General features: G+C 49.9%; 1 protein-coding gene across 3 annotated transcripts in view; it reads left to right on the top strand.

The window, feature by feature from the left end:
• The window catches only part of TMEM164 (transmembrane protein 164), a 163042-nt gene extending 144734 nt beyond the window's left edge, over positions 1 to 18308 (top strand). For all 3 annotated transcript variants that reach the window (XM_040468507.1, XM_040468509.1, XM_040468510.1), the window contains 2 exons: positions 16280 to 16380; positions 18091 to 18308. In XM_040468507.1, the coding sequence (XP_040324441.1) occupies positions 16280 to 16380; positions 18091 to 18297 (308 nt within the window). In that variant the 3' untranslated portion in view covers positions 18298 to 18308. The remainder of the gene's footprint in view (positions 1 to 16279; positions 16381 to 18090) is intronic.
• Positions 18309 to 19277: the final 969 nt, after the last annotated feature.

Here is a 19277-nt window from a genome sequence, read left to right as displayed (position 1 = left end):
GGGGAGAAGGGCAGAGGGAAACAGACAATCTTAAGCAGGCTCCATGCTCAGTGTGGGACCCGACACAGGGCTCGATTTCACAACCCTGGGATTGTGACCTGAGCTGAAATCAAGAGTCAGACACTCAACCAGCTGAGCCACCCAGACGCCTCCTAGGCAGAGGTTCTTAACATGGAGTCCACAACTAGGGATTAAGGGGTCCATTAAGTTGGGTGGGAAAAAAACATCATACCTTTTTTTTTTTTTCCCCCACTAACCTCGACCAGAAATGCAGCCCTCAAATGTAGGCAACAAGTGCCAGTCAGTGACGGTAGCCATACCTGAGACTTTAATGTCACTAGCAATCACAGACAACTTCCTCTCACATTACAGTGGCTGCAGACAGCTCAGAATACTGTTTATGCCCTTTGCTGCCTTGAAATTGCTTAGACCCTCTGCTGGATCTCATTTAAATGTATTAGTAAAGAAACATGAAGTACTGAATTACAGATCTGTTTTTCCTATCTTGACAACTCTGCTTTAATATCATTGGCTTCTTTTGTAACTCTTTGCCTTTTAGGCATTCAGAACACCATTCTGGGGACTGGTTCATGGGTGCCCTACGCTGTCTGGGGGAGGGGGGGGTTGGAGGAGGTTGGGGGGAGGACCCCTGCCTAGCTCCAGGAGGGTGAAGAAGCTCGGCCTCCAGGCTGCTTGGAAACCCCTTTCTATTTCACTAGAGGGAGCCCTTGTTTCAGAATTGGGGAGCCGGGGACTCCCAGGCTTCAAAACAGGGGGAGAAGGGTGTTTTGAAGTATAAGCAAATCAAATGGCCTTTGGGGACATTTCAGGAAACTGAGGTGTAAGAACCCCCAATGTTGTTCGAAGCAGGCAAGCCCTGCCTCTCTTGAGATAAGCTTTAAGCTCATCTCCTGGAGGATGAGGGTTGGGATGCCTCTGGCCACTGTGCTAGTTTCTAGGACAGTTAAAGCAAGAGTACTTTGGCCAGTGAGGGCTTGAAAACCAGCTCCAGGGTCACACTGATCTCAGTTTGCCTGTTTCTCCCCCACCCCCCTTTAGCTCACCCCCCCCCATTCTTATTCAACTAGCCTTAGGATGCTGGGAAAGTTCTCTTCCACTGGCTTGCACTTTGCTGGCCAGGCGAGGGGGCAGGGGAAAGGCCAAGGGGCTCAGGTAGGGTGAGGGAAGAGCTGTGGAATCTGAAACAATGGCCAAGGGCTGAGGCTTGGGCAAGTGGTGGACAGGAGAGTTTCTGAGAACCATGGGGTGCCCCCACCGAAGACTAAGGAGTTGGGTCTCAGGAATGCTTTACAGGGGCAGAGGATTAAGTCAGGTACTTCTGACTGTGATTGTAAGCAGCTCCCAGGAAGCCCTGCTTCTCATGTCTGGCCGGTTGTGGCCCCTCTCCTGGATTCAAGTCTCTGGGGCAGGGCCCAGGAACCTGCATTTTCTACACGGGTTCTCAAAGTGTGGTCCTTGGACCAGCGGCAGCAGCAGCCTAACTGGGGAACTTGGTGGAAGTACAAATTCTCAGGTTCCTGACTGTAGGTCCTATCCCACACCTACTGAATCAGAAAGTCTGGGGTGCAGCCCAGAAACCTCCCTTGTAACAAGCCCTCCAGTGTGTGTCTGGGGGAGTTGTGATGCCAGCTGAAGTCTGAACGCCACTCTCCTGAGAGGATTTTTTTTTTTAATTTTTAAAAATGTTTTTATTATTTTTGTTTCTGAGGGAGAGAGAGGGAGGGAGGGAGGGAGGGACAGACACAGAGAGACAGACACAAAAAATCCCAAGCAGGCTCCAGGCTCCCAGTTGTCAGCACAGAGTCCGATGCGGGGCTCAAACCCGTGAACCATGAGATCATGACCTGAGCCGAAGTTGGATGCTTAACCCACCGAGTCACCCAGGTGCCCCTCCCCTGAGGGGTTCTGATTCAGGCTGAAGGTTAGGTCTCACTGCCTCAAATGATCCAAGAGTTGCTCCCCCCACCCACCACCTTGCTGAAAGCTCACCAGAGACCCGGCTGATGCTAACTATGTGACTTGCGCGAGGCGCAGTGGTGTGTTACGTTTCAGTAGTGCTTTTCCGTAGACTAGCTCCATGCTCCTTTAGCTTTTCTATTCCTGCAAAGCTCCGGCAAGGTCCAGAGGGCCCGCAATTGGCCTGTAAGTGGGACAGTGCTGCTTAGAGGGGTTTTGATCCACACGTGTGGTCCTGTAGCAACATACTAAGCGTGGAAGCTGGGACCTGGGTCTCTAGACTCCAGTGCTTAATCTGCTAGACAGGTCCACCTGCTGGATTCTTTGCCAGCTCAGGGTCCTCACTCTGCATGCTGTTGGCAGGGGGCTGGCTGTGAGGCTCGTAGATGAAGGTGGGTCTTTAAGTTGCCTCAGCCAGAGGCTGTGTGGCCCAGTCAGCCCCCGCTAGGCACTTTGAAGGTGAAGCCTGGCCTGAATGGGCTCCGTAGCCCCTCAGGATAGGAAGTTGACAAGATGGGCCTTCCACATGGACACCTAACTTAGGGCAGTCTCTGTTTTCTTGTACGTTAAACAGACTATAGGGTCCAGTTCATTTGGTCGAATGCCTGGATGGAAGGGAAACCGGACTTGGGCCTGTGCTCAGTGGCTGAGAATAGGAATCCCATATCCATGGCCATCGTGGGATCATGCCACCCAGGGCTGTATCTCCTGGGCAGTGAAGGCTTGCAGAAGCTGGAAATCAAGGCGTCTCATTTAGAGAGGGCCCAAAGGTGGGTTGGCAATGCTGTTGGGAACTGAAGTAGTCCTCCTCTTCCCTGTCCCCAAACCTGTACCTTCTCTGATGTTCCCTATCCCATTGAGTGGTACCACCATCCACTCATTACCCACGCCAGAAATCTACAGATAATCATTGGCCCTTCATTCCCCTTCTCTTCCGTATCCAGTCAGTGACCAAATCCTGTCAGTTTGACCTCCTGATCATTTCTCGAATTCACTCCCATCACTCCAGCTTGAGTTTGGATCAGATCATCCCTGACTTGTTCTATTGCAACAGCCTCAACAGTGGTGTTCCTGCCTCTAGCCCCCCTCTATTTCTTTTTTTTTTAAGTGTATTCATTTTGAGAGAGAGCGCACACGTGTGCACGGGAGGGGTAGAGAGATGGGGAGAGAGATTCCCAAGCAGGCTCCGTACTGTCAATGCAGAGCCTGACGTGGGGCTCGATCTCACAAACTATGAGATCATGACCTGAGCCAAAATCAAGAGTCGGACACTCAATCAGGCGCCCTTAGCCTTGATTTATTTCAGTCCGCAGCCAGACTGTAAGCTCTGTCCCTCGCTTCAGAGTGTGATCTGAGGCCCAGCAGCATCTGGGGGCCAGTTAGAAATGCAGGCTCTCAGTCCCCACCCCAGACCTGCTGCACCGGAACCTGCCTTTTAACAAGATCTCAAGGTGACTTGTAAAGTCCCAAATATCTGATGTAGCCAACAGAATTCTTCATAAGGTGGCTCTTGTCCCTTGTTTATCCCTCTCCCCTTCATGGCAGTCCAGTGATTCCAAACTGTATGCAGTCTTCAAACATACTGGGCTGTTTACTTCACTCTTCCTGCAAATCTTTATGGAACCCCTACTTTGTGCCAAGCACTTCCCGGGGATAAAGTCATGAGCAAAACAGATACATATGCTTGCTTTCACTAGCTTACATTGTTATGGAAGGAGACAGTAAATAAATAAATGAAATATATAGTGTGTTAGATAATGTTATGCTCCATAGAGGTAAAGCAGACTCAAGGGTATAGGGTTGCTGGATGGTTGGAGAGGTTGCATGTTTACATGAGGTAGCCTCTTTTTTTTTTTTTATTTATTTTTATTTTTATTGTTAAGTTTGTTTTGAGAAAGAAGGGGGAAGGGGCTGGAGTTCTTACTCATGAACCATGACATCATGACCTGAACCAAAATCAAGAGTCTGACGCTTAACTGACTGACTGAGCCATGCAGGCACCCTGAGGTAGCCTCATTTAAAGGGAAGGCCTCACTGAGAATGTGACATTTGAGTGAAGGCTCGTAAGCAAGGGAGTGAGCTATTGAGTACCTGGTGGAGGGATATGCCAAGAAGAGCAAATAAGCATACAGGACCGAGACACAGGAGTGTTTCTAGAATATTCCAGCAACAGCAAGTAGGTCAGTGTCTAGAGCCATGTGAAGGAAGGGGTAAGTTGTAGGAGATGAGGTGAGAGAGGTACTATTATAGATGAGGGGGCAGATCATATATAAGGCCTCGCGGACCACAGTAAGGACTTGGCATTTTATTCTTAGGGAGGTCGGAGGCCATTGGAGGGTTTTTAGCAGTGGACTCACATGATCTGAATGAATTTTTAAAGGGGTCACCCAGTTGTTCTACTGAAATTAGACCACGGGGGACAAGGGTAGAAGCAAGGAGACGTGTAAGTGTTGTTTGCAGTAACTCAGGTAGGCAACGATAGTGGCTAGGGTACTGACTGGAGCCAGAGAAGAGTCCCTGGATTCTGGATACATGCTGAGGGTTCAGCCAACAGGATTTGCTGATGGATCAGATACAAGGTGTGAGCGCAAGAGGGGTCAAGGATGACTCTCGAAGGTTTTTAACTTTAGTGACTTAGATGGATGACCATGAACCTAGATCAAGAAGACTAGGAGCAGGTCTGGGCGTGTCTATCTCTCTTTGGGGGGGGGGGGCGTGGGGGAGTGGAAGTGCTCTTCCAGTTATCTATTTTTGTGTAGCAAACATCCTAAAATGTAGTGACTGAAAACAGTGGCTTATTATTGGAGTACACCAAACGATAAATCTCCTGCACACTGAAGGAAACCGTCAACAAAACGAAAAGGCAACCTACTGAATGGGAGAAGATATTTGCAAATGATAGATCTGCCAAGGGGTTCGTATCCAAAATATATAAAGAACTTACACAACTAAACACCCCAAACCCAAATAATCCAATTAAACAATCGGCAGAAGACCTGAATAGACATTTTTTCCAAAGAAGACATACAGATGGCCAACAGGTGCTCAACGTCACCAATCATCAGGAAAATGCAAATCAAAACCACCGTGACTTACCACCTCACACTGGTCAGAAAGGCTAGTATCAAAAAGACCAGAAACAGCAAGTGTTGGTGAGGATGTGGACAAAAGGGAAACCTCAGGCACTGTTGGTGGGAACCTAAACTGGTGCAGCCACTGTGGAAAACACTGTGGAGGTTCCTCAAAGAGTTAAAAAATAGAAATACTGTACAATCCAGTAATTCCGCTACTGGGTATCTGTCTGACGAAAATGAAAACACTAACTGGAAAAGATATATGCACTCCTGTGTTTATCGCTGCATTGTTTACAATAGCCAAGATATGGAAGCAGCCCAAGTGTCCATCAGTAGATGAATGGATAAAGAAGATGTGATACACACACACACACACACACCCCATATTGGAATATTGGCCATAAAAAGGGGGGGGGGACCTTGCCATCTGTGATAACATGGATGGACCTAGAGGGTATTTTGCTAACTGAAATAAGTCAAAAAAAAGACAAATGCTCTATGATTTTCGTTTATATGTAGAATCTAGAAAACAAAACAGATGTACAAACAAAAACAGAAACAGACTCATAAATACACAGAGCAAACTGGTGGTTGCCAGAGAGGAGGGAGCTTGGTGGGGGGTGGGGGGTGGGCAAAATTGGTGAAGGGGATTAAGAGGTACCAAAAAACCCCCCAATGGCCCCATTATTTTTCACAACAGTGTGGGTGGACTGGGTCATTCTTTCTTATGGACTGAATGTTTGTGCCCTCCCCGCCCCCACAAGTTCATATGTTGAAACCCTAACTCCTGATGCGATTGTATTTGGAGATGGAGAGTTTGGGAGGTAATTAGGGTTCAATTAGGTCACGAGAGTGGAGCTTTTCGATGAACAGGATTGGTACTTTTATAAGAGGCCAGAGAGCTCCCTAGCCCCTCTTACCTTGTGAAGATACAGCAAAAAGATGGCTGTCTCTGAACCAGGAAGTGGGTTCTCACCAGACACCAATCGGCCAGCGCCTTGGTCCTAGACTTTATGGCTTTCAGAACTGTGAAAAAAATAAATTTCTATTATTGCAAGCCACCCAGCCTATGGTATGTTACTATGGCAGCCCCAAGCTACTAAGATAATTTTTCTATTCGTCCTGCCTGGGCTCACCTGGAACAGTTGGGATGGCTTGGGCCTCTCTACCTGCAGGGCCTTTCCTGGCATGGGGGTCTCCAGGCGGCATTCCAAGAGGGCAGGCTCCAGTGCACAGGTGTTAATCAAGCCTCTGATTGCATCCTGTATGACGATATCCCATTAGTCAAAGCAAGTTACGTGGCTGAGCCAGGTGGGCCAAATGGCCAAATCAGTGTGGGAGGGTATGACATAAGCGTGTGGATACCAGGAGGTCATGATTCACCCGGAGCCATTACTGTAATGATCTCCCGTAGGAGCCAAGGTCAGAAGTTTAAGGAAGTGAGATGCCCATTTAGGTATCCAAGTGCAGATAGTGAGTAGGCTGTGTGATATATGAGCCTGGAGTTCAAGGCCGAGGTCCAGGCTGAGCTGTAAGTGCTGGAGTCATCAGCACATAGGTGGTATTAAAGCCATGAGATTGGTTGAAATCACCGAGGGAATGAAAGTATGGAGAGAAAAGAAAATCTCCGAGTTCTGCAGCCTTGACCCTCCATTGTTTAGAGGTCAGGGAGCGGGGAAGAAGAAACACTAGAGGACAGTGATAAGGAGCAGGTTGTGAAGCAGGAGGGGAATGAAGACAGAGCAGTGTCCCAGAAGCCAAGTAGAGAATTTTTCAAGAACAGAAGTTTGCAGGTGTGTAAAATGAAGCCTGAGAATTGACCACTGGGTACAGGAATGAAAAAGTTTTTTGTGGGGTGCCGGGGTGGCTCAGTCAGTGAGGCATCTGACTCTTGATCTCAGCTCAAGTAGTGATTCTGGGTCTTGACTTCAAGCCCCACGTTGGGCTCTGCACTGGGTGTGAAGCCTACTTTTTAAAAAAGGTTATTTGTGACCCTGTGGGGAGCTGTTTCGGTGGAGAGGGTGGTGGGGGAGGTAGAAGTGGAAGCCAGATTGGGGCAGATTAAGAGAGAATGGACAAGTACTGTCGATAAAATTAGGTGAGCCACATATATAATTTCTAATGTTCTAGTAGCCACACTCAGAAGAGGTCAAAGAAACAGGTGCAGTTAATTTTAATCATACATCTTATTTAACCCAGTAACCAAAATATTATCATTCCAGTGTAACCAGTACAAAATTATTACCAGGATATTTTACATCCTTTGAAATCCAGTATGTATTTTACCTTAACAGCTCGTCTCACTTCAAACTAGCCACGTCTCGTGGGCTCAGGAGCCACACAGGAGTCATAGTAGTGACTGGTCCAATAGCTACCCTGTTGGATAATGGAAGTCTAAAGAATTTTTTCAAGGAGTTTTGCTCTAAAGAGGGGCAGAGGATTGAGGGGGCAGCAACGTCAGGTGTTTATTTGTGTTAGAGTGGGAGCTATTATAGTATATTTTGTTTATGAGCTGATGGGAATAATCCAACAGAGGAGAAGAAATGGTTGATGTTAAGGAAAAACGGAAGCGGGGCCGCCCGGGTGGCTCAGTTGGTTAAGTGTCCCACTCTTGATTTCGGCTCAGGTCATGATCTCGGTTCATGGGATTGAGCCTTGTGTTGGGGGCTCTGCGCTGTTAGCGTGGAGTCTGCTCAGGATTCTCTTTTCCCTCTCTCTCTGTCCCTCCCCGGCTCAAGCTCTCCCTCTCTCTCAAAATAAATAAACTTAAAAAGAAAAAGAGCAAGTAGTTGCTGGAGCCCTACCGAGCAGGTGAGAGGGGACACGATCTGGATACAAATGGGAAGGCTGGCCTTGGCGAGGGTCCTGGGCAGTTCATCCATGGTAACAGGGGTGATGGCCAAGCACACTGAACACCGATGCAGACAGGTGGTTAGATGCAATCATGAGAGCTCTGAAAGCTTTTGCCTGATTCGTTTTATCTCCGTGAAGTAGGAGGCAAGGTCATCATCTGAAAGTGAGGATGAGGTAGCTATACTGAAGGGTAGAGAAGAGAGGAGAAAATATTGTTGTCTGAGAGGGTGAATGGACTGGGGAAGTATAGTGCGATTGCCTGGCAACACGAAAGATGCACTTGAGGTCTGTGATCACGAATTTCAAGTGAGAACAGTCAGCACTGTTGTTTTTCTCCAGGCACATTCAACTGCGTGGGTGCAAGCAAGGAATGAGGAGGAGATTGGAATTCAACCAGGGCTGAGTCGTGTGTGTGTGTGTGTGTGTGTGTGTGTGTGTGTGTGTCCAAGATGAGTATGATCGGGAGAGGCGCCGTGGAGTCAAAGGTGTCTGCCAGGGATAATTAGAATGATGGGCCATGGAATCCAAGGAGGGGAGCAGGAGCTGTGAGGAACAGGAAAAAAAAAAAAAAAGGTGGTAGGACCTATGGATCACAGATTCCGGCAGGCTCAAAGAAGTGTCGGGGTGAGGGTGAGCGAATGTAAGACAGAAGCGGTCGTTGAAGATGGAATATTTGACTTCTGGGGGCGTTGCAGATATTCAAAGTTCTGAGGCTTCAGAACGGCCATGTGAGTGAATGGCTGAGGCGCCGTAGAGGACAGGGTCCCTGAGGAGAGGGGGCCAAGGAATGGAGGGGTTGGGATGCTGGAAGGTTCATCCAGGCATTCGTTGCAATTATCAAGAAATAGGACAGGAATGGTTTTTAGGGGAGTGGTATAACATCCTCAAGGGATGTTGAGGGCCATGACCCATATGTGTGTAGACAGCCCTAAAAGGGAAGACTAGTGGGAGGTACGGGGTAGTGGTTGTAGGGCTTTAGAGAGGAAGGAGGCTTGGTGGTCTGGAAACAGCAATGCAACGGAAGAGGTTATCTACTACGTACATGGGCTCAAGGAGAAAAACCAGTGACTACTTTTGAAGGCTAGAGGTGTAGCAGGCTCCTTGTGGGGAGAGGTAGGTTGGGTAAGAGCAAAAGGATGAAGGGGACATTCAGAGAAGTGATTGAAATATTGGGAATCTGGCTAATGATTTCTCTGTGATTTTGCATGTCCTGTTCCCTTTGCCTGGAATTCCCTTCCTTGCCTTGTACACCTGAAAAACTTTCCTTCATCTTTTACCACCTAACTCCTGCATCACTATTTTCCTGACATTGCTGCAGCCAAGATTACCAGTGAGCAGCACGTGGCCAAACCCAGTGGCAGTATTTGTCTTTCTCTCTATAGAGAAGCATGTTCCCAGTGAATTTTTAAAAAATGTTTATTTATTTTTGAGAGAGAGAGAGAGAGAGAGAGAGAGAGAGAGAGAGAGAGATCCCCCATGAGCGGGGGAGGGGCAGAAGCAGAGAGGGGGACAGAGGATCTGAAGTGGGTTCTGTGCTGCCAGCAGAGAACCCAATGCGGGGCTTGAACTCAGGAACCATGAGATCATGACGTGAGCCAAAGTTGGACACTTAACTGACTGAGCCATCCACCTGCACCCTTCCCCCAGTGGAATTTTCTGTGATGGTGGGAATGTCCTGCCTCTGCACTGCCCCAATATGGTAGCCACTAGCCACATGTAGTTACTGAGCACTTTGAAATGTGGCTGGTGCGACTGAGGAATCAAATTTCCAATTTTATTTCATTTTAATTCCTTCACATGTAAATTGTCACAGGTAGCTCGTGGGCTAATCTCCTCTTCAGTCCCGTCTTCTTTGGGGGATCCTTTTTGTTCTGGCAACTATTGCTGGGTCCCAGGCTCTGTCCTTGGTGCTTGAATCTCATTCTGTGGGCCTCTTCCTCGCTGATCTCTCCATCCCAAGCTCTGTTTCCAGGTCCTTTCTCTCCTGAGCTCTGCACGCGGGTACCCCGTAGGCATTCGGTATCAGTGTGCTCCAAACTGAACTCCTCTCTCCCCTAAATCAATTCAGTTACTGAAGTCACAGACTTGGGAGCCACCCTCCCCACCTCCCTCCTGTCCAGCCGGTAGCCAGCTCATCCGTATCTGTGCAGTGGCGTCCAAACCTGTCTTCGGTCTTGCCCCTCTCCAGCCCACCGTCCACACGGCCAGAGCACGTTGATTCGCTGACATGTCAATCTGACCGTGCGTGTCCGTTTAAACCTCTCAATGGCATCTCATTGCGCGTCGGATAAAGGCCCAGTTCCTGGCCATGTGGCCAATGAGGTTCTTCATGACCTGACCCCGCTTGCCTGTCTCTCTGGCTCCATGTCTTGACACATGTCCCCTCCCACTTTATGCTGCACTGACACAGACCTGCTGGAGACTACATGCGACCAGCGTGCCGCGTCACACCTCCACACTTCTTTCAGGCTATCCCAGCGCCCCGAATACCCTTTCCCTCTTGCAGGCTCCGATCCCAGCTCCTCCTCAACGCTTCTTCAAAACCCACCTCGGCCGTCACCTCCAGCCACCCTTCCTCTGTGTCCCATCACCCACTGTGCTTTCAGTTATCACACCACCCTGTTGTTCACTCTTATGCTGCCGAGCAGTTCTCGAGGGCAGTTCTCGTTATCCCCACTGCCGAGCATGGAGTCTGGTGCCCAGCCTCATCCCCTTGGTGGAAGCCCTTCCTGGGTGGGCTTATAGGATCGGAGACAGGGCCCCCGGGAGGCCTCTGGGGATCTGTCTTTGCTGCTGCTGGTGGTGCAGTTGACTTCTTTCCCAGCATGCGTGACGCTTCCTTCTGGTAGAAATCGATTTCAGAAAAAGCTATTATCTTGGTTCCCCCTACCTTTAGAGATGAAACGCTTCTATCCTCCTGGGAATCAAGATGCTAGCAGAAAATGTCACATTTCTTTCTTCAAGTAGGAAAAAAAAGTTTTATGTGTTTAATTTTTCTGAAAGTGCTCAAGTTTCTATTTGCCTTTGGAAGAAACCTGGTTTTTCACTTGGATTATCCCAAGGGCCACATTCAGGTATATGGAAAAAAGGAAATGTGCGTTTGCATACAATTTGCATATATCTATGCAGAGTGGATCATTTATTCTCCGGGTGCTTGCTTTTTTTTTTTTTTTTTAAGTTTTCAGAGAAATCGAATCTTTGATTATCTTTGCAATGAAAAGAACCAACAACAGTAAAAAGGCAGTGGAAACCACAGTCAAAGCCCCCACCTCAGGGCGCCTGGGTGGCTGCTTTGGTTAAGCATCCGATTCTTCATCTCAGCTCAGGTTTTGATCTCAGGGTGGTGAGTTCAAGCCCCACGTTGGATTCCGCGCTGGGCGTGAAGCCTACTTAAAAGAAAAAAAAAAAAAAGCAAGCTCCCCCATCACAGGGAAGATCACATCTTTGCAAGATTCCCTTGTCTTCTTCCAGGCTTTTTAGGAGATTTTGGATGGCTGTGGTTTTGCCATGCTAAAAATAGCAGCCGCCTGCTGTGTGCCAGCTAGCTGCTCTGTTTACTTTTCTAGATCTCCTATTCCACTCAGCAGCCCCAAGAGGTGGATGTTACCTCCAGTCTTCATACAGGAAGGGCTCTTAGAGGGACAGCACTATTTGCCCAAGGTCGCTCCCACCACCAATAGGCAATAGCAGAAGCAGGGTTCAAACCCAAAAGGCTGTCCAACCACAAGCCCTTTGTTTTAAACCATTAAGCTCTATTTTCCATCATTGGCATACTGTTTGGTGTTCTGCCTTTTACACTTGCCATTACCAGCCAGGGACTTTTCCACACAGGCTCATGGTTTGGATGTCATTTGAATGGCGGTTGTCATTTGAATGGTGGTTGCATGGTATTGAGGTGCCAGAGTTTATCTCTCCATTTGATTTGTTTCCAGATCCTCCATATTGTAGGTGGTGCAGCTGTAAATATCTTTGTGCAAATAAGGGCCATCTGTTGGGTTCTTTAGGCATTCGATGGTTGTCCTCAAAGTAGTATTGCCAAGCCAAAGGGTTTCGTATGGTTTGAGGATTCTCTGGAAGGTCTGTGCTATTCATTCTCTCACACGCTGATCATTTTTTGAGTGCCTGATGTGCACCAGGTGCTGGAGGGGACGGGGGCGGATTCAGAAATGGCTCCTCATTGATGGTCCACTGTGGGGTGGATGGGGCAACAGAGTGAACGGTACTAAAGTGGGGGTTTGGGCAAGGGGCAGTGAGAACATGTACCCTTGGCAGTGTCTGAGTGTGTGTCCCTTTCCCCCGTAGCATAGGGCGGGGACTGCAGGGCAGGGGAGGTGCGCAGTGAGGAGAGGGGCTGCCGCCTCCCTGCTTTCCCCAGGTCTGTGGCTAAGCTGCCTCCAGGCTGAGGACCTCCTGGCTGCCCCCTCCTGTACCTTTCCTGTGCCTGGCCCACGTGACCTCTCACTACCGCACAGCTGCCACTTAGAGCCAAGCAGAGGCTGGAGGGAAGGGACACCTGGGGAAAATGGCTCAGGGCTTGAGGGGCCTGAGCACAAGCCTAAGCCCCTGCTGGTCCTCCCGGTCCCCTCTTACCCTTAACATCCCCAGCAACCAGGGGACAACACGGTGCCGAGTTCCCATTCATTCAGCACACAGAGTGTAAGTGCATAGCTCAGTGTCTTTTCACAAACCAAGCGCTGTGCCAGATGCTAGGAACACAGAATCCGACAAGGTCCCCCACTCCGAGGCACTGTGGTGTAGACGGGTAGACAGACCAGGAAAGAGACGGTACAACTCGGGGTGGCGTAGGACTGGACAAGTGGCAGCAAGGCCACTGAGCAGCGAGCAGCCCAGCGGTGTCTGAGAGCCCAGTGCCCTGCTCTGACTTTGATGGTGGCGCCCCCCATCTCCCAGCCTCAGTGTCTCCATCTCTAAAATGGAGAGACGAGTTTGATGTGCTCGAAGGGCCTTCTGACTCCAGTGTGCTGTGAGCCTGGCTCTTGTTCCCATAGCAAGCCTGAGCTTCTCCCCCAGAAGACCTGCCTGGCTTCAGTCACCCCATCGTATTCCTTCTCCTCTCCACCCTCCACCTCCCACCGCCATGGTGTTCCTTGGTGTTCTGCGTCTGGCCTTCGTTTCTCAGTCTACACGTGCCCCTATGACTCTGCTTGTGTTTGTGTGCCAATGACATGTATATCTGGATGTTCAGCCCCACCCTCTTCACTGAGTTTGTGACTCATTATAATAATTAAAATAGTCAACATTTGTTAAATACCAGAAACCACACTATGACATGACTTAAATTATGTCATCTCTTGGGGCGCCTGGGTGGCTCAGTCAGTTAAGCGTCCGATTTCAGCTCAGGTCATTATCTCATAGTCCGTGAGTTCGAGCCCCGCATGGGGCTCTGTGCTGACAGCTCGGAGCCTGGAGCCCGTTTCAGATTCTGTGTCTCCCTCTCTCTCTGCCCCTCCCCTGCTCATGTTCTGTCTCTCTCTGTCTCAAAAATAAATAAAAACGTTAAAAAAAATATGTCATCTCTGCAGAACCTGGGTGGCTCAGTCAGGTAAGTGTCCGACTTTGGCTCAGGTCACGATCTCATGGTTGGTGAGTTCGAGCCCCACAGAGGGCTCTCTGCTGTCAGTGCACAGCCCACCTCGGATCCTCCCTCTCCCTCTCTCTCTGCCCCTCCCCCACTTGCGCATGCACTCTCTCTCAAAAATAAACAAACATTAAATTATGTCATCTCATCTACCCAACAACTTTGAGAAGTAGGCAGTGGCACCCCCATTTTATAGAGGAGTGAAACTGAATTCAAGCCCTTGACGTCGATAAGTCACAAGAGCCAGGATTTGAATACCTGTGTCTGTAGGCTCCAGTGCCCACACGCTCTGCCACCGCGCTGTTTCCCAGGGTGCCCTCAGCAGCCCGAGAGACATCTCCACTTGGATATTCTGCAGATGCCTCAATTTCAACATGTCCAATATCGGCCTCATCGTCTGCCTACTTTCTGCCCCAATCTGCCTTTTCCTCTCTTCTCCATAACAATAAATGGCACCATAGGCCCAAGGAGGCCCAAGCTAGAAGCCTTTCTAGATTCGTCCTGACCCTTCCTCCCCAGCATCCAGCCTTCCACCACATCCTGGTGAGTCCTTCTCCCACTTTTCTCCAGTCCTACTGCTGTTACCTTTGAGGGCCATCCATCCCCTTCCCTCTTTGGGTTCCTGCAGCAGCCTCCTTATCAGTCTCCCTGCCTCGATGTTCTCTGCTCCATTCCTTCCCCCGTGCTGGCCCGCGTGACCTTTCTTGAGCACATGTCTGATCACATCACTTTCCTGCTGTTTTCTGGGCCTCTGCAGCAGAGCGCAAAGCTGGCCATCCATGGGCTGAAATCCATCCAAGAAGACGTGTTTTGTTTGGTCCGTTGAGCATTCTTAAAACATTTTGAATTATTTGCCAACATTTAAAAATCAGGAAATTCCACGCGAAAGTTCAAATTTCTGGCTTCCCTTGCAAAACTGGGAAAAAAAAAAAACAACAACAACTGGGAACCACATCCCCGCAGGACAGTGGTTGGATTGAGCTGAGTGGTGGTTGCCATCTTTAGAAGGGGCATGGGCTTTCCAGTTGGCCAGTCTCCAGCATCCTTAATGTCTCTTAGTTCTCTGGTCACTCTCCTCCCAATTTCCTACCTGAGCCTTGTGGCATCTGGGCACATGACCCTCCAAGTATGGGATGAAGCCCAAAGCCCCTCAGTGTGGCGCCTAAGGTCTTAGAGTAGACCAGCCCTCCACCAACATCTGGGTCTTACTCCTGGTCGCCACCCCTCTACACTGTCCACTGTGTCCCCAACTCTTAGCCATAGTTCTCTGAATTGCCTCGCTCCCAGGAGCTCACGTCTGCCTTTGTGCGAGCTACTGGCTCTGGAATGTCTTGGCCCCTGGTTACGTCGTTCAGGACTGCTCCATGTCCCCTCTACCAAGAAGCGGTCCTTGTTCCTACATCTTTTCTCCCCCGCCACCCCACCCCCCACCTCAAGCTCGGTTCTATTCGCCTATAATATGTAGCACAGACCGCAGGCATCACACCCATCATATTGGGTTCTAATTGTCAATTGGCATGTTTGCCTCCCCCGCCAGACTATGAGCCTGGACTGTAGGGAGCCTGTCTTCTTGATCTTCCTGTCCAGGGCTTGGAATATAACAGGTACTTAACAGCTGGTGAATGAATGGATGAATCAGTGAAAGACTGACTTGGGAAAATAACCACCCTGGGATGTAATGTTGGCGCCTACTTGCTTGGGGTGGAGGGTTCCAGTTTGCTTTCATTCTGGAGCCCCCCGCCAAGTCCCCATTTAGAGTGACACCCCACAGCATTCTATAAGCCACGCACCTCCTCTGAAAGCTCTGGAATGCATCCAGGGCTACTGGGATGGTAGTTCCTAGTGATGGCTGGGCGGAAAATACATCACTTTCGGTGCTCTAGGGGGAAGGAGTTGTGTAATGATTGGGAAATGGCATCGCCATTGGATGTGGCATATTCTGTGGTCATTTGAAGAATAATGATGATGTGCTAAGGGCAGCATCTAACACCCATCGAACACTCACATCGTACCCAATCCTGTATTACGAGTGCTCACTATATCATTGCCTTTACTCCTTGTGACAATTCTAAGAAGGAGGTAGGACTGGTATCCTGAGATTTAGGGGAGTTTCAACAACTATTCCAGGGCCACGCAGGCAGTAAGAATCTAGACTTGAACCCAAATCTGCCTGTCATGACAGTTAACCTTCTCAACCACCCTACCATACTTCCTCAGTGGCATCCCTGTTTAGAAACATGAGGGAAAGATGAAAATAAACGTGAAAGGGAAGGACATATGAATATATATACAGTTAGATTCCAATTAGCGATTAAGAAAAAAAAGAAAAGCAACTCCTGAGGCATAGAGAAAACAACCAAGTGCGCGCACGTACACACACACATACACACACACACACACACACACACACGTTAGCAGGGTTGCATTTGGGTAGTAGAATGCTGGGGATGTTTTTCTTTGTTTTCTCCATCTTGGTTCTACTATCTAGCGTTTTCTGAATTTCCTTTAATGAGCATGCATTCCTTTCATAATAATAATAATAATAATAATAATAATAATAATAATAATAAAGAATCCTCCCTTCATAATGGCCCCGGCAGTATGTGGCAGAACAGAGGGAATGGCTGGTGGGACTGGCTTTGAAGTAGATGTCACCGAGCAGCGAGGGGGTGTGTCAGCTGGCAGCGGCTGTGGCCTCAGCACCTGCACCTCAAGGGGCAAAGGAGAAGTGGGTCCCCAAGCCTGCCGTCTCACCATCTTCCCCTTCTTCCTCCAGGTGCTTACACCCCAGAGCCCCTCAGCAGTTTCCGGTGGGCCCTTCTCTCAACTGGCCTCATGTTCTTTTACCACTTCAGTGTCTTGCAGATCTTGGGCCTGGTAAGTTCGGTTCTGTTCCCCTTCTATCCCCTCCGTTTGGACTTCTCCATAAATCTTGATAATCCTGGTTGGCGCTGGTGTATCGTTTTGTTTTGAAAATACAAGATGCCAAAGGCCAGGATGTCACATTGTCGTGTCTGGGTTGCTGATTTATGATCCACAGCCTGGGCCTCTCCAGAGAAGTTTCTGAAGCCTTCAGTATTGATTGTTCCTTTCATCCCTGGGGAGGCAAACGTGCCCTTCACTGATGACCACCCGGGTCGGGAACAGTGAGCTGCAGCTGGAAGGGGGTTTGCTGTGGACCCCACATTGGGGGGGTGGGGCACAGGGAGGCAGGACCTTAAGCCCAGGCCCCAGGGCCTGGAGGAGGCTTCTGACCTTGGGTCCATTCTGGGCCTACTCCCAGGCCCCGGGCTGTGTGGCCGGTGCAAGTACAGTGTTGGGGGACTCCCATGGCATTCTGGGGTGTTCAGACCTGCCTGGAGCGTGGATGATGGCTGGACTCAGTAGTTGAGTTATCCAGAGTCCAGAATTGCTGAGTGCATGGGTGTCTATTGGTGGCAGAGTGAGGAGGACGAGCTCGAGGCTGGGGGTCAGGAGACCTGAGGTCAAGTCCTGGCCCTGTCACCGTTCTGGGTCACCTCACCCTCGAGGGCAGAGAGCTCTCCACTCCTCTGTGACATGGTACAGACGCCCCCAAGCTCCCCGAGAGGTGCTGAGGACTTGTCTCTAACGTGAACAGGCTTGAAGGGCTTTGGAAGGCAGGTGCCGTGGCCATCCTCGGGGCCGGAGTGGCAGGTCTGGTTTTGTGCGTGAGCGGCATTAGCGTAGCATCAGCCGTGTGGAGCCTCGCGAAACCTGACAGGACTACGGCACAGGACCGATGTCACCCGTGCCTCTGTAGAAGCAGTCACTTTCCCTTCCCCACCTTGGCGTATCGCTGCTCTGCTCTGGTTTGCCTGGAGGGCAGTTTGAGCTCTTTGCCAATGGCGTGAATGCTTCCCGCGCTCTAGGAAGGAAGCGGTATGACGTTCACACTTACTCTGACCGCTCTCTACTGGGACTGCTTGATTCCAGAGGGGTCAGTGTCCTCATGTCACCACACATAACCATGCTCAGTCCCACCTCCAGGCCGCGCCTCCTCCGAGGAAGGCACCATGCACTCCATTCCTCTCCATGACCCCCATCCATCCTTCATGAGTCCATTCAGGGTGCCACCTACTTCATGAAATCTTCTCTGAGGACTCGGGCCCCATGCTGTACACTCCTCAGTTCTCCTGGTGGGGAACGCCTGGCGCGCACCGTCTGCTCTGAGGTCAGATGCGGTTGCCCATGCCAACGCGGTTGGCCTCCGGTTAAGCGGAGGCAGGGACCATGCCATTGACTGTTCGGTCATCCCCTGATACCTCTCTGGGTACTAGGCTCATAGTAGTTGCTTAGGAATGACAGCAGGCTCCAGACCCAACCAGAAGGCAAGACTGAGCAAAACCAAACAGCTTTTCCATTGGATGGCCTCCCCCATCACTTCCCGAGGGCTCTAGCCTTGACCCACTCCAAAACCCTAGGGCAGAGAAATCCCACTATGAACAGGTGGGGATTTGTTAATCCCTCCTTGTTTAGTCCCCCAGTAGGTAGAGATGGCTGAACTGGCGGAAGCCAGAGAAAGCCTCAGGATGGTGAACGCTCACTCTACCTCCCTTATCCCTGCAGGTCACCGAAGTGAATTTGAACAACATGCTGTGTCCGGCCATCTCAGACCCATTCTACGGCCCCTGGTATCGCATCTGGGCCTCGGGACACCAGACTCTCATGACCATGACCCACGGGAAGCTGGTCATCCTGTTCTCATACATGGCTGGGCCCTTGTGTAAATATCTGCTGGATTTGCTCCGGCTTCCAGCCAAGAAAATAGACTGAAGGTGCTTGTCTTTTTTTTTTTTTTTTTTTTTTCTCTCCCTGAGGAAGCAAGTCCTGACTTGACTTGGAGAACACCCAGTTCTTGATGAAATCATGGGGAGAGGGCAGTAGGATGTCTGGTGTATTTCTCTTTCCCTTGTCTCTGTCCCTTTCTTCCACACTCTTCCCTCCCCAGCTCTTCCGCCCAGGACATCTCCTGGGCCTGAGGCATCATGCTGAGGGTGGGATCCTTTCCCCTCCCCTTTGGCTCTTTCTCTCTGCTCCTAGTGGCCTTACGTGGGCGAAAGTAGTCAGTGGCTTTCACTTTGCTTGTTGGTGCTTTCATGACAGCTGGTTGAGGGGACGGGGACCAACAAGCAGTAGTTCTTTTGTTGGCATTGAGGTGATGAGATTGGGTTGGGTTTCATTTCTCCACTGCCAGGGACCTCCAGGCTTACGCCAGGGTCCCCTTTTGTCTCCAGCACAGCCCCCACCATGATGGGACTGAGGCCTTGTTTCTATACCAGCGGCATGCCAAGAGCCAAGGGATTTCCCCACTCATGGCCAAAATAGAACCTGCCAGAGTCTTCCCATTGGTGTCCCATGACTCAAAGCAAGCAGCCAACTAGCCACTCCCTCCAAGATGCTGCCCTGCGGTGGAAGGTGGGGGCACTACCCGACCCCAAGGCTAGATTCTTCTGGGGGTAGAGAGCTGTTGCAGTGGCAAAATCCAAAGTGAACAAGTTTAAAGTTTCCACAGCTCCTACTTGGCAGGACCCTGGGTCCATCCTGCCTGAGAGAGCTGAGAAGTGACCCACATCCCAGTGAGAAGTCAGCATAGAAATTAATCAACAGAAGTGGTAACTTGAGAAAACTGTGATTTGAATCATATGCTCCATTTTAGTTCAATGTTGATAACAGATGCCCTTTTAATCTTGAGTGCCCCTTAAATGTTTCTCTCTCTCTCTCTCTCTCTCTCTCTCTCTCTCTCTCTCTCTCTC

Source organism: Herpailurus yagouaroundi, unplaced genomic scaffold (genome assembly GCF_014898765.1).
Source record: "Herpailurus yagouaroundi ecotype Mexico unplaced genomic scaffold, PumYag 67700, whole genome shotgun sequence".
NCBI lineage: Eukaryota > Metazoa > Chordata > Mammalia > Carnivora > Felidae > Herpailurus > Herpailurus yagouaroundi.
The sequence above is the reverse complement of the archived record's forward strand: the minus strand, read 5'-3'. Positions and strand labels throughout refer to the sequence as shown.